At 46.2% G+C, this 13,872-nt stretch overlaps 1 protein-coding gene across 1 annotated transcript in view; it reads left to right on the top strand.

The window, feature by feature from the left end:
- Positions 1–2,677: 2,677 nt before the first annotated feature.
- The window catches only part of LOC124796159 (serine/threonine-protein phosphatase 6 regulatory ankyrin repeat subunit C-like), a 121,665-nt gene continuing 110,470 nt past the window's right edge, over positions 2,678–13,872 (top strand). The window contains exons 1-2 of the mRNA XM_047260250.1: positions 2,678–2,959; positions 3,023–3,519. Coding sequence (XP_047116206.1) covers positions 2,678–2,959; positions 3,023–3,519 — 779 coding nt within the window. The remainder of the gene's footprint in view (positions 2,960–3,022; positions 3,520–13,872) is intronic.

Below are 13,872 nucleotides of genomic sequence, written 5' to 3'. Positions count from 1 at the left end.
TTTTTTCTTGTTTAACATCAAATGTTTAACATACTAATCCATTTGCAATCCAAAGTTTGAAGCCTATTTGTGTATGAGATGGATTTCTGACACTCCACTCCTTCTCACATTCGTCAGACAACAGCATAACCACCCTGTGAGTGTGTTAGCGCCACTAGAATAAATTACTGGGGTTAGGAGTAGACCCTTATTCTACGACAGAGCACATTAACGTTTAGCTGTACAAAATTTAATTTCTGTATTGTTGTCTATGAAGCACACTGGTTTACATAGATTGTGACATGACAGTTTCTAATATTATGTATTACGTTCTGGTTAGCAGAAATAATATTGAACACAACAATATCAAATTTAAATAGAAGGTTCTCTAAAGGATTTTTCGTACGTCTAGAGAGGGAAACACTGAGGTGGTCAATTTTACGTCAATTCATCCAATTACGGCTCTGTTTGGTACTATTTAGGATGAGAATTAAATCTACAGAGAATGGTTAGTTTTTGTGACAAGATATGCAAAAGATTACTCAAGGTTGCTCATGTTCACAGTGGATGCAACCTGGTGATCCAATCATTTTATGCTTCTGCCAGCGGCATTTACCTTTAGCTACGATGTGTTATTGGCTGCATGGCTGCTCTCGCCCTCTGAAAATCCTATAAAAAGCTAATCAAAACCTTTACTAATTTTATCACCTGAAACTGCCCTACGTTTCTCGTTAGGCGCGAAAACATGCACTCATCCCTAGTCTGGAAAATACGGCGATATACATGTGCATAGATGGAGCAGCGTTTATACTTCAACACCCTCTCGGTTCTCGCAAGAACAATTAACTACGTGGCTGTTTCGTTTCTCCGCTATTGGAGCTCAGCGAATCTTCAGCTAATTTCTAGCTGAATGTCTGCCAAAGTGAACGCAGTGTTCACACAAAATTCCTCTTTTTCGCGTCCTACAGTGAGTGATGCGCCCTGTTCTACACTTGACGTTGGCTCAGAGGAAAATCCCCAAAGTTTTTGGGATTCTGTCTTTCGTAACAATAACTGCACTGCCCCCCGCCCCGACTCCCACCTGTGTCTTTTCGTGCTTCGCATCACGACCTTTTCAGACCAATGGGAGCGTTCCTTTCATCTTGTGGAAACTACCCCTGCCAATCGCAAAGTGCATACCTTTAAACTCGAACTCTCCCCACTTCTACTCCTTGTTTATTGCAGCCAATCAGACATTTTGTGCCCGTTCCTGATGCATACATCACGAGAGCACTTTTATGTGATCAGTAAATGTGACTCTTTCTTAACTGTCTTCACCCTCTTTGTATCCATCTGGAAATTCCCCAACACAGTTTTCTAAAGAATTTCTCCATTGCTGGCAGCTGTGGGCCATTACCTGACCCCTTTGATGTATTGCTTGGTGCAGTTCATTGTCTCCTTTGCCACAGGTCACTGAACCCTGTTAGAAACCTTTCGTTGTGTGTGAGCTGTGGCTGTGCAACTCGAGTCTGTCCGAAACTAAAGCGTTTCTTCCAACTTTTTTCACCTTTTGCTCATTTACATGCAGAATTGGGATTCGGTGTGTTAATACTGTCGAATGGAGTGTCATAACTTTTTGCATTGCATGCTGTACATTTTGATAGGCAAATCTGCTCACTATCACCGAAGTATGTCATGTGACATATCCATCTACTTTTTATGATGTACAAATTCTCGTGTAAGGTGCATAATTAACATTCATTCAAGCTGCCACCTTACACATTCTTTAAAGAATTGGAGGTTTACTATCTACGCATCAGTGGAGTATATGAGGGATAATATTTCTTAAGTATCAGGGATCTGAAGAGGCTAAGCGATTTAGTAGGCTTATATGATACTGTAGAGCTTGGGTTGTTCAGAAATACAATGCAATGTTCCTTCAGACATGCATCCATGTCTGCTGGAACAGACACTGTGGCGGCTACAGCTGTTAAGAAATACATGAAATGTATTTTCAGTTGCGAATAGGGACAAGTATCAGCCATATAATGGAATGACAAAGAAACTTTGTGCCAGGTTGGGACACAACCTGGATTTTCCACTTAGAATGAGCAGTCGCCTTGCTGTAAGGCTATGTGAACATGTATCATAGCCAGATCCAAACTTCCAGGTTGTAAACTATATGTCTACAGCCTGCAATTGTATATCCATTATGTCCATTCTCTTACAGGGAAACATTTTAATTGAAAGTAAATGATAAGCAGAAAATTCGGGTTAGAGTACAGGTCTTGCATAAAATTTTATTGTCGTTCCATTATATAGCTGATCGTTGTCCATATTAGGAACAATGAATACAGTTCATGTGTTAGTAGGTTTACATTGTTCAAGCCCATTAGTCAACCAGTTAAACTGCTGAAATAGTTGCCTATCTGAAAATGCTTATGAAACACGATACAGTCTTGTGTAGACAACGTCACCCCCAGGTGTTCTGTTCTCATCCCTGTGCTATGAAGAGCAGAAAGCAGTTCAGAAATTGGAAGAAAAGTACTTGTTTAAAGGAATAGTGAAGTGATTATACTCATCTAGACATGTGAATATCCGTTGGTGTTTCTAGTTTCCAAAATGTACAGTAGTTTGAATAAATTAGCTTAGAAATCCTAGGTTTGCTTCTGAGAAGCTGGAGAAGTCTAAAGGACAGCTGCACTATTGCAGTGGCAACATGGGTTCCCTGGTGACGGTTCCGTCCAGTGGGGAGCCGCCGGTCTCCTCGAGCAGCGAGGCTCTGGCTGAGGCGTTGGCAGCGCTGGTGGCGGCTATCAGGTCGGCGACGGACTCCGTCCCGGCACCGCTGATGGAGCACGCGCCGCCGCTGGTACGCGCCGTGACGACGGACGACCGCGAGGCGATGCGCCGGCTCGTGGAGTCGGAGGACGGCCCGAACGTCCCCGACGGCGGCGGCAAGACGCCCCTGCACTGGGCCGTCCTCGTGGAGGAGGGGGCGGTCTTGCAGAGCCTGCTGGCCTTCGGCAGGTGCAGCGGCGGCGTGGGCGGCCCGCGGCTGCAGCTGGACGCGGCCGACGTGAACGGCTTCACGCCGCTGCACTACGCGGCGGTGACGCGCAACTCGTTCGCGACGCACCTGCTGCTGCAGGCGGGGGCCACCGTCGACTGCCGCGACATCGACGGCCAGACGCCGCTGATGAAGGCGGCCAGGTGGGACGACGTGGCACAGTGCCGCGCGCTGCTGGCGGCGGGGGCCGCCGCGGCCGTCGCCGACAGAGCCGGCAGGACGGCGCTCCAGTTGGCGGCGGCCGCGGGCACCGCCGACATTGTGCGGCTGCTACTGGAGCGCGGCGCGAAGGCGGACGCGGCCGACAAGGCGGGCCGCACGGCGCTCAACTACGCGCTGCGGCACTCGCGGCTGGACGCGGCGCGGCTGCTGCTGCCCACGGCCGCCTACACCCCGCGCGTGGACAACACCGGCCGCACCGAGCTGCACTGGGCGGCGGCCAACGGCACGGCGGATATCGTGGAGCGCCTGCTCAGCTTCGGGCCGCCGAGGTAGGGACGGGCGATTATAATCCAAGAGTCAATTTCTTGCCCTATTGCACTATTCAAACCATTCAATCGTATCTACCAGGTGTGCCAAAAGTCAGTATAAATTTGAAAACTGAATAAATCACGGAATAATGTAGATAGAGAGAGGTACAAATTGACACACGTGCTTGGAATGACATGGGGTTTTATTAGAACCAAAAAAATGCAAAAGTTCAAAAAATGTCCGACAGACGGCGCTTCATCTGATCAGAATAGCAATAATTAGCATAACAAAGTAAGACACAGCAAAGATGATGTTCTTTACAGGAAATCCCCAATATGTCCACCGTCATTGCACAACAAAAGCTGTAGTCAAGGAATAGTGTTGTGAACAGCACTGTGAAGCATGTCCGGAGTTATGGTGAGGCATTGATGTCAGATGTTGTCTTTCAGCATCCATAGAGATGTCGGTCGATCACGTTACGCTTGCGACTTCACGTAACCCCAAAGCCAATAATCGCACGGACCGAGGTCTGGGGATCTGGGAGGCGAGGCATGACGAAAGTGGCAGCTGAGCACACAATCGTCACCAAACGACGCGCGCAAGAGATGTTACACGCGTCTAGCAATATGGGGTGGAGCGCCATCCTGCATAAACATCGTACATTCCAGCAGGTGTTTGTCAGTCAGGCTGGTGATGATGCAATTCTGTAACATGTCGACGTACCTCTCACCCATCATGGTAGCAGTTACAAAACCAGAATCACGCATTTCCTCGAAGAAAGAAGTTCCGATAACGGTAGATGTGGTAAATCCTACCCATATCGTGACTTTCTCGTCGTGCAATGGAGTTTCCACGACAGTTCTAGGATTTTCGGTAGCCCAAATTCTGCAGTTGTGGGCGTTGACAGATCCTCGCAGCGTGAAATGAGCTTCATCGGTCTACAACACGTTACTCAACCAATCGTCTTTTCCGCCATCTTTTGAAACGCCCACACCTCAAATGCCCTCCGCTTCACTAAATCGCCAGGTAACGGTTCATGATGCCGATGGATTTTGTACAGATAGCTTCGGAGAGTACGCCTCAGTGCCAACCAAACAGTAGTGTATGGAATGCCGGTGCGACGTGCGACTGCACGAGCGCTGACTTCCCCGTGCATAGACGAACCCGCTACAGTCTCCATTTCTTCCTGAACTGTCTCAGCAGCATTACGCCTTGTGCTTGGATGGCCACTATGTGGTCTATCGTCTGAACGAGTGGCTTAGAACTTCGAAATCATTCTCGCCACAGCTGCATTTGTCAACAGACCTTTACCCATTCGAATCCCCTTCCTATGGCGATAGGATCGCAACGCTGAACTAGCACGTTCCCCATTCTGATAATACAGCTTCACTAAAAGCGCCTTTTCAGGTGACATCAACATGCTGCGAGTGCTGGCGCATCTGATTCACTCTCTCATTACAGCTCCTTTGATACACGATTGTCATGCACAGTCACTGACATTTTGCTGTCCAGCGCCATCTGTCGGACATTTTGTGAACTTTTTTTGTTCTAATAAAACCCCATGTCATTCCAAGCATGTGTGTCAATTTTTACCTCTCTATCTGCATTATTCCATGGTTTATTAAATGTTCAAATTTATACTGACTTTTTGATCGCCCGGTACTTTCTTTTCCCAGTTGTGTGGCGGTCCTTGTCCTTGGAAACCCTTCTCCATTTTCCACAGAACCATATTTCTTTCCCTCAAACGGCTCTCCATCGTATCGCCCTCAGGAGCTCAGCATTCATATTCTGCTTACGAACCTGGCGACAACGGGGTTCTTGAGCTGGGGATTGCTAAGTGCCGCCAGTACTAAGCTCTTGGGCATGCTTCAGCGATCACTGTGGCATGTCGGTGGAACATTGTGTGTCACAGGGAAAGAGGTTTTTGGTTTGACCAGCCAGATCGCGAGGACAAAATAAACCTCCATAAAAAAATATTCTCTATCTCAAGATCTGCTGCTCGCTGATAGGGTGCGTAGCTGCTGAGGTGGAACAGTGGCTCTGAGCACTATGGGACTCAACTGCTGAGGTCATTAGTCCCCTAGAACTTAGAACTAGTTAAACCTAACTAACCTAAGGACATCAGAAACATCCATGCCCGAGGCAGGATTCGAACCTGCGACCGTAGCGGTCTTGCGGTTCCAGACTGCAGCGCCTTTAACCGCACGGCCACTTCGGCCGGCGGTGGAACAGTCTTCAGTGGGTAACCTCTGGGGACATGCTGCACCTCACAGGGGAACCTCCCCATCGCACCCCCTCAGATTTAGTTATAAGTTGGCACAGTGGATAGGCCTTGAAAAACTGAACACAGATCAATCGTGAAAACAGGAAGAAGTTGTGTGGAACTATGAAAAAATAAGCAAAATATACTAACTGAGTAGTCCATGCGAAGATAGGCAACATCAAGAATAGTGAGAGCTCAGGAGCGCCGTGGTTCCGTGGTTAGCGTGAGCAGCTGCGGAACGAGAGATCCTTGGTTCAAGTCTTCCCTCGCGTGAAAAGTTTAATTTTTTATTTTCAGACAATTATTTTGCGAAGCTGCGCAGGTACACAGAGCAGTATTGTTTACGTGATCGTGTGTCAATTATCAAAGTTCAAGCACTCACACATAATCAACTTCACTCTCCACAATCCCAGGACATGTTCAGATTTTCCTGGACATATGCAGGATTTGACGGTCTATACACAGAAAAATTTGAAAACGTTAAAAACATATGTTTTGGTAGAGCACAGGGAAGACTGTGAGACTGTGAAACTGTTCCATTCATTTGTTGCAGTTTATGTGACAATCTCTTATGTTTTCATCACTTTTTTGGGAGTGATTATCACATCCACAAGAAAACCTAAATCGAGCAAGGTAGAAGAATCTTTTTACTCATTCGCCAACTCTACAAGTTAGGTGGGTCGACAACATATTCCTGTCATGTGACGCACATGCCGTCACCAGTGTCATATACAATATATCATACGTGTTTTTCTGTGGAGGTTGACCTATGACCTTGCGATAAAACGTTTTCGATTCCCATTGGAGAGGTACGTCCTTTCATCTACTAATCGCACGGCTTTGCGGTGCGGTCACTAAACACACACTAAACTTATTGCAGTGAACAGAGACATTAATGAACGAACAGACAGATCATAACTTTGCGAAAATAAAGAAAGTAAACGTTTCACTAGAGGGAAGACTTGAACCAAGAATCTCTCGTTCCGCAGCTGCTCACGCTAACCACAGGACCATGGCACTCCTGAACTTAGACTATTCTTGATGTTGCCTATCTTGTGCATGGACTACTCAGTTTTTATATTTTGCTTATTTTTTTCATAGTTCCACACAACTTCTTCCTGTTTTCTCGATTGATCTGTGTTCAATTTTTCAAGGCCTATCCAGCGTGCCAACTTATAACTAAATCTGAGGGGGGGGGGTGCGATGGGGAGGTTCCCTTGTCAGTTGTATAAGGCTTCCTCATGCACGTGGGGCTCTGAGTGGACCCTTATTGCCCTAGCTAGTCGTGGGAACAATATGGGACCCTTGAATCCCAGGGATACGGTCTACTGCCTCATAGTATCCACACCCATTCGTCAAAAAGAACGAGGGGGGCTACTCCTCCTGGTAATAAGAATATTTTGGACTTCAGTAACAGGGCTCATGGAGTCAGGAATCACGATGTTTCTGGTAACAAAGAGTAAGATGGACATTTGAGGAAGTGTTCCCTTTCTATATCCTTAAGGGTTTGGAATACCTAGCTGGGACCTTAAAATCTATAAAATGACTGCGTAATGCCTTATTGTTGGTCGAAACTGACAGGTCAGATCAGGTGGAACTTCTTCAGAAATCGCAGGAACTTGGTGAATATGATATGATTGTTGAGATGCACACTTCACCTCACCAGGGTAGCCGAGAGCGCTAATGCGCTGCTTCCTGGACTCGGGTAGGCGCGCCGGCCCCAGTTCGAATCCGCCTGGCGGATTAACGATGAGGGTCGGTGTGCTGGCCAGCCTGGATGTGGTTTCTAGGCGGTTTTCCACATCTCCCTAGGTGAATACCAGCCTGGTCCCGACGTCCCGCCTCAGTTACACGACTGGAAGACATTTGAAACACGTTCACACTATTTCATGAATTACACTAGGTGCAGACAGCTGGGGTATACTGCTTCTGTCCCAGGGGTAGAGGTTGGTGGCAAGAATGGCATCTGGCCACCCGTTCACACTAACCATGCCATATCCAATTGTAACCAAGTCGACCCTGCTACAAATGTAGGAAAAAGGCGAAAGCAAAAGAACATGCGCACCTCCATTGAACTAAATCTGTTCCTAAGTATGGAATTGCTGATAATAAATTAGTAATTACTGACGCACCTCAAAATTATACTTGACCTCAAGGTAAAACGTATCCTATAAATGCAGTTGCTATAACTAAGAATAGAACTACTGTACCAATAATGGAGCAACTTGAGTCTACCACTTTCATAGTCACATTCAATTGTCTGATGCTGCCTGAACATATAGAAGGATTCCTTTGCCTTATGCTCGGCCTTACATTCCAAACGCTATGCGCTGATATAAATGCCAGCATTTCGGTCATACAATCACGAATTGTGGAGGTGAAGCGATCCACGGGAACTGCAGAAAAGACGCTCATGAAGCTGGGACTGACTGCCCATCTCCAGAAATACGCATCAACTGCTCTGGAACCACCCTTTCTGGAGCCAAGACTGCCCTGAGTTTTCGCTGAGGAACGCAAAATACAGGAAATAAGTGACCAAGTGGATCCCCTAGGTTAAATCCAAAAAAAGAATATAAGGCGCCACATCATATTCTTCCATGGTGCAGAAACCTATTCCCAAGGTGGTCACTTAGATACAGACGACATCCAGTGTGCATGTATCCACAAGCTTTTGTACTTGCACATGTACATACCCAGGAAAATAGTTAGGACAAAGCAATCCAGGCAGCAGCACCAGTAAAGACAAACTGTAGTACTGCAGTGAGGCTCCAGAAGGCACAAGAAAAGCAAAGTGCCTCTCAATGCCCACTTTGCTCCTTGTCCACAAAGGCACACGGTGCAGGAAAGGTTCACAATTTTCGGATCAGCTGTCCTGAGCACCATCAGATGTCATTCTTTCCTGTCTGACTGACAAGGAAGACATCATGGAGTTAGATGCCTTGAATCCAGGCACCTCCTTCATTCCCCCTCGCTTTCCAAGTGCTTCTCCTCTGCAGTGCAAAGATAGGGGTAAATTAAAACCACATTGATGAAATGGTTCCCATCCTATTGTGGAACTTGCACGGGTTCAGGGCGCATGTGCAGGAACTCTCTCTTACCTCAGGGTAGACCACTGTGTTTGTGTCTCCAGGAGACTAATTTCCATCAATCGTACACCCCTGAGCTACGAGATTATGACCTACACAAAAAGAATGAACTGAGCGGACAGAGAGCTAGAGGAGGTGTAGGTATTTTCGTCAGTACCAACTGTCACTCCTCACCTCTCCCTTACACGGACTTTACAAGCAGTTGCCATATCAGTTCACGTGTGTCCTCTGTTGACAATTTATTACCTTTACTTGCCACCACATGATGGGCTCAATGTGGAGGCCCTAACCGACCTTATTACACAGCTCCCCCGCCCCTTCATCCTCTGAGGTGATTTTAATGAACACAATCTGCTTTGGGGCACTACAAGTACCTTCGTCAGTGGTAGAGCAATTGAGAGGCTTCTCATGTCGTCATGCACATACTTGCTATATGCGGGACGAAACACACATTTCTGCACAGCAAATGGGTCGTTCTCTGCCATTGATCTTGTTGTGGACTGACAAGACAGCCAGTCCACAGTGACGGGTAACCGAAAGGCACGCGCTTAAACTCACGCAGAATGGCGTGAGGTCTGAAACAGGATACGTAATGAATGCTATAAAGAAAAGTATGTAGCTGCTGGAATACTTAACTTTAATCCATCATTGGTGTACATCGCTCTTGGCGATACAAGTTAGACTCTTTAGATACATGCAATATACTGTTAATGGCTCCTTGCTAGGTCGTAGCCATTGACTTAGCTGAAGGCTATGCTATCTATATTCTCAGCAAATGAGAGAGTCTTCGTCCGTTTAGTCGCTAGCAAAGTCGTCTATACAACTGGGGCGAGTGCTAGTAAGTCTCTCTAGACCTGCCGTGTGGTGGCGCTCGGTCTGCAATCACTGATAGTGGCGACACGCGGGTCCGACGTATACTAATGGACCGCGGCCGATTTAAAGGCTACCACCTAGCAAGTGTGGTGTCTGGCGGTGACACGACAGATCTGTCATTTTTCTCTCCAGCTCTTACTCACACTACTCAATTGGAGGTGGTCGATGATTTGCACATAAGTGATCGCTCCCCAATCTGGATTCGCCTGCTTGGAGTGGAACCCGAATGGAAACCACAGCGATGGGTGCACGGTAGAGCAGACTGGGAACTTTCTAGTCAGTTGGCCCAGTCTGAATATTTGCCAATGTCGAAGCATAGGTGGATCATATTACTGAATTGATCCACCACGAAGCTGCAACATCCATTCCACAGTCCATGGAACAGCAGAAGAGGCAACCTGACCCTTGGTGGAGGGATGAATGCCACTCTGCAATCAAGACTAGGCGTGCAGCTCTGCATAGGTTCAAGTGTCAGCCAACTGCAGAGAATCTTGTGACCTTTCAGGTGGCGAGAGCAAAGTGTCGCCAGATTATTCGAGTGAGCAATAAGAGATCGTGGCAACAGTTTCTGAACACCGTTAATCGATCCACAGATATCTCTGTTGTATGCGAGACCATCAGGAGAATTTGTGGGAGAGCTGCGAGGAGCCCTGTGGCTGCAGAAATGGGAAGCAGCGCTCTCCAAACTAATCCATGGGACACTGCACAGACTATGGCGGCCTATCTTGTCACTGTTATTGCAACTGCCAGTCAGGATCCAGGTTTCCAGCGCCATAGTGTGTTTGCTAAAGCTGTAGTTAGGACTTCCTGTCTACCTCTGCTGACGATTACAACTGCACATTATCCAGGTGGGAGCTGGATTCCACATTGTGTGCTGCTCGTGATACATCCCCTGGTCATTACAAAATCCATTACAGTATGCTGTGGCACCTCACAAGGCGGAACAGAGATATCCTTCTCGCACTTTTTAATGCCATTTGGACGTCATGTCACTTTCCCAACTAGTGGCGTGAGGCAAATACCGTACATTCTCGAGTAGTTACCGTAGTGTTGCCCTCACTATCTGTGTGGCAAAGACCTTGGAGCGGATGGTCAACCACTGCCTTGTCTTAGAATCCAGGCGACTCCTTAGTCGCTTTCAGTGTGGGTTCAGAAGGTATCCTCCACATTTGATGACCCGACCCTACTGGTGGTGGTTATACAACAGGTCTTCCTGCACTGGCATCACCTTCCAGGTGTATTTTTTGACATTGGGAACGCATACGATGCCATTTGGAGGCATGTTGTCCTGGAGCAGCTTCGCGAATGGGGTCTTCGTCGTTGTCTTCCCATTTTTATTGAGTCCTTCCTCTCTCCACGATATTTTAGATGCCGAGTCGGTGGCGTCCTGTCTGATCGCTTTGACCAGGAGAAATGTGTCCCTCAAAGTAGCGTTTTAAGGGTGACTGTCTTTGCCATAGCTATTAATAGTCCATAGTGTAAAATTCTGTCCAGTGTTCGTTTGTGGATGACTTCTCTGTTTTGCTCTTCTTCAAGCCTCGCAACAACAACGTCAGTTGCAACTAACTCTTCGACGTTTGGATGAATGGGTGCAGAAGAGTGGTTTTAAATTTTCTACCGATAAGTCTGTGTGTGATCATTTTAATCATTCTCATTCCATTTCAAACATTCCTGAGTTGAGGAAGAGGGACACATACCTTACTTTTAAAGACTCAGTGAGGTTACTCGGCTTCATATTTTACTCTAAGCTTACATGGTTACCACATCTTAAGAACCTGAAGAAACGCTCACATAAGGCTAAGTATTTTAAAATATCTTAGCCATAATACATGGGCAGCAGACAGGAATTGTGTGCTCTGGTTTTACAGGGCCTTTGTGTGATCGTGGCTCGATTATGGGTGCACAGTGTATGGGTCTGAGAGACCCTCTTATTTGAAAATCTTGGACGTGGTACAAAAGGAAAGGATTCGTTTGGCCACTGGGTCATTCAGAACAACCTCCATACTCAGGTTCTGTGCAGATGCTGGTGAACCACCATTTCACATCAGGCGACAGGCGCATAAAACACTGTTGACACCAATTACACCTGCACACCATATTGTTGCTCGGCTTCCATTGCCACGGTTTTTCATAAGAAGCAACAACAAACGATACCCTATGGGATTGGTTCGCAGGATTGCCTTGTAGAGACAGTTGCTGCTGGTCTTAGTGTTTTACGTCGAGGTTGGAGCAGATTTCCACCTTGGCTCTTCCAGCGACCCAGACTTACTTTAGACTTCACTAATTTTAAGAAAGATAGTACGGCAGATTTTACGTTCCAGTCTTTGTTTTTTTATCATTTTAGATGTTCATCATGGCCTCACAGTAGATCACACTGATGGCTCCAAATAAGGGCATTCCCTTGGCTGCTCTCTAGTGTGACCTGACCAGGTTACCAGGATTAGCCTTCCTGACGATTATACCATTTTCGCAGCAGAGCTGGAGCAGATGCGTCGTGTTCAGGGCAAACGGTTTCTCATGTGCACCGATTCCCTTAGTGCCTTACACTTGTTACACAATCTGTATCCTACTGAGGAGTTGGTACAGCTGATATATATGACCTACTGTACTTGCTCCAAAGGTGGTGGGGCTGCCAAGGAGGCCTGCAGAGGACAGGACGTGGCACAGAATACTATTCCCTTGCAGGCTGTCATTTCTGCACTACACAGGAAGAGGATGCAGTTGTGGCATGAGGAATGGCTGGTAGTGACAGACAATAAGCTGCAGTTGGTGAAGTCAACTATTCGACTGTCCATTCACGCGGGATGAAGCGACCCTCACGCGTCTTAGACTTGGGCACACACAGTTTTTTAGTCCGGCGAGAGTAGCACCCATTTTGTAATGCTTGTCGTGTACACATCTCTATCCGCAATATTTTAGCACAGTGCATTTTATAATGTGATGCAAGGGCAGAAGAAAATATTTCAGTTCTAGGTTTTAAAGTTTTATGATGTGTCTGGGCTCTGACCTAAACTTTTAGGCTACAGGTTGAGTGTGTTGTCAAATGGCTGGCTCCTCCTCTTTTCTTCCACAGCCACATCCATCTCCTCTGTTTTTCAGCTCCTTATGCCACTTACATCCGCTGTGATTAATGTTTTAATATCGACACAGAACTTTCCGTGCTTCTGTGTGATTATGCATATAGTTTGCTAATTTTTGTTATCTTTGTTTCTGTGTTGTTTTATCTTCTTGTTTATGTATTTTACCGACAATGTTTTCGTGCGGGCGCTGAGGACTATGCTGTCCTGCACCCATACAAACATCTCCATCCATTCCATAGTATCCTCACATATACAGTCAGTCCATCTTCTTCTCTATCTTCCTCTTCCTCTGTCACATTCCACTACCATTTCTACCATTATCTTGCTAACAAACGTGTCGTTTCTTCTCGTGACGTGTCCATATTGTTCCAGTCTTTTATCTTGATTCTTCTTTGACAATTCTGACCCATTAGCACTGCTTGTTACTCTCACTCTTCTGATACTTTTGACTCTGTTGATGCCACATTCTTCTTATCACTTTGATCCCAGGCATATCAATTATCTTACAAAGTCCCTTAGTTGATGCCCATGTCTTGGGACTATACAGCATTGCATATTTCACTACTGAATTAAACACAGTTCCTGTAATTTTTAGGTTTAGTCTTTTATTGCACATGTACCTGGCATTCTTTTGCAGTTCATCTAACCTATCTAGGCTACATACTATGGGCTACTGCTATATCTGAATTGCCATCACTAGACACTATTGATTGTAAATAATCAAAGTTATTGACTCTTGTCAAGAGTTGTCCTGCCACTGTGTTGTTTCTCCTCCTTTTCCTTCAATGCACATGTACTGTTTTATTTTTATATTCATCCCTCTGTCTTCCAGTACTGTTCTCCATATTTCCAATCTGGTTTCCAGCTTGTAGACGCTATAACATCTGCAAACATCGTACAATGAAGAACCTGTTGACCAATACCTTTTTTTAACATACTAGTGATCAATCTCAAAATATATGGGCTCTACAGTGACGCTTCATGCAGCGTTGCCTTAGGTGGTATATAATCCGTTGCCCTCCACCATCTCTTACTGGCATTCTGGCACAATTATAAGTGTCCTGAGCAAGA

This window comes from Schistocerca piceifrons, chromosome 4 (assembly GCF_021461385.2).
Source record: "Schistocerca piceifrons isolate TAMUIC-IGC-003096 chromosome 4, iqSchPice1.1, whole genome shotgun sequence".
Classification (NCBI taxonomy): Eukaryota; Metazoa; Arthropoda; class Insecta; order Orthoptera; family Acrididae; genus Schistocerca; species Schistocerca piceifrons.
Note: the sequence above shows the minus strand (reverse complement) of the source record. Positions and strands in the feature narration are given on the sequence as shown.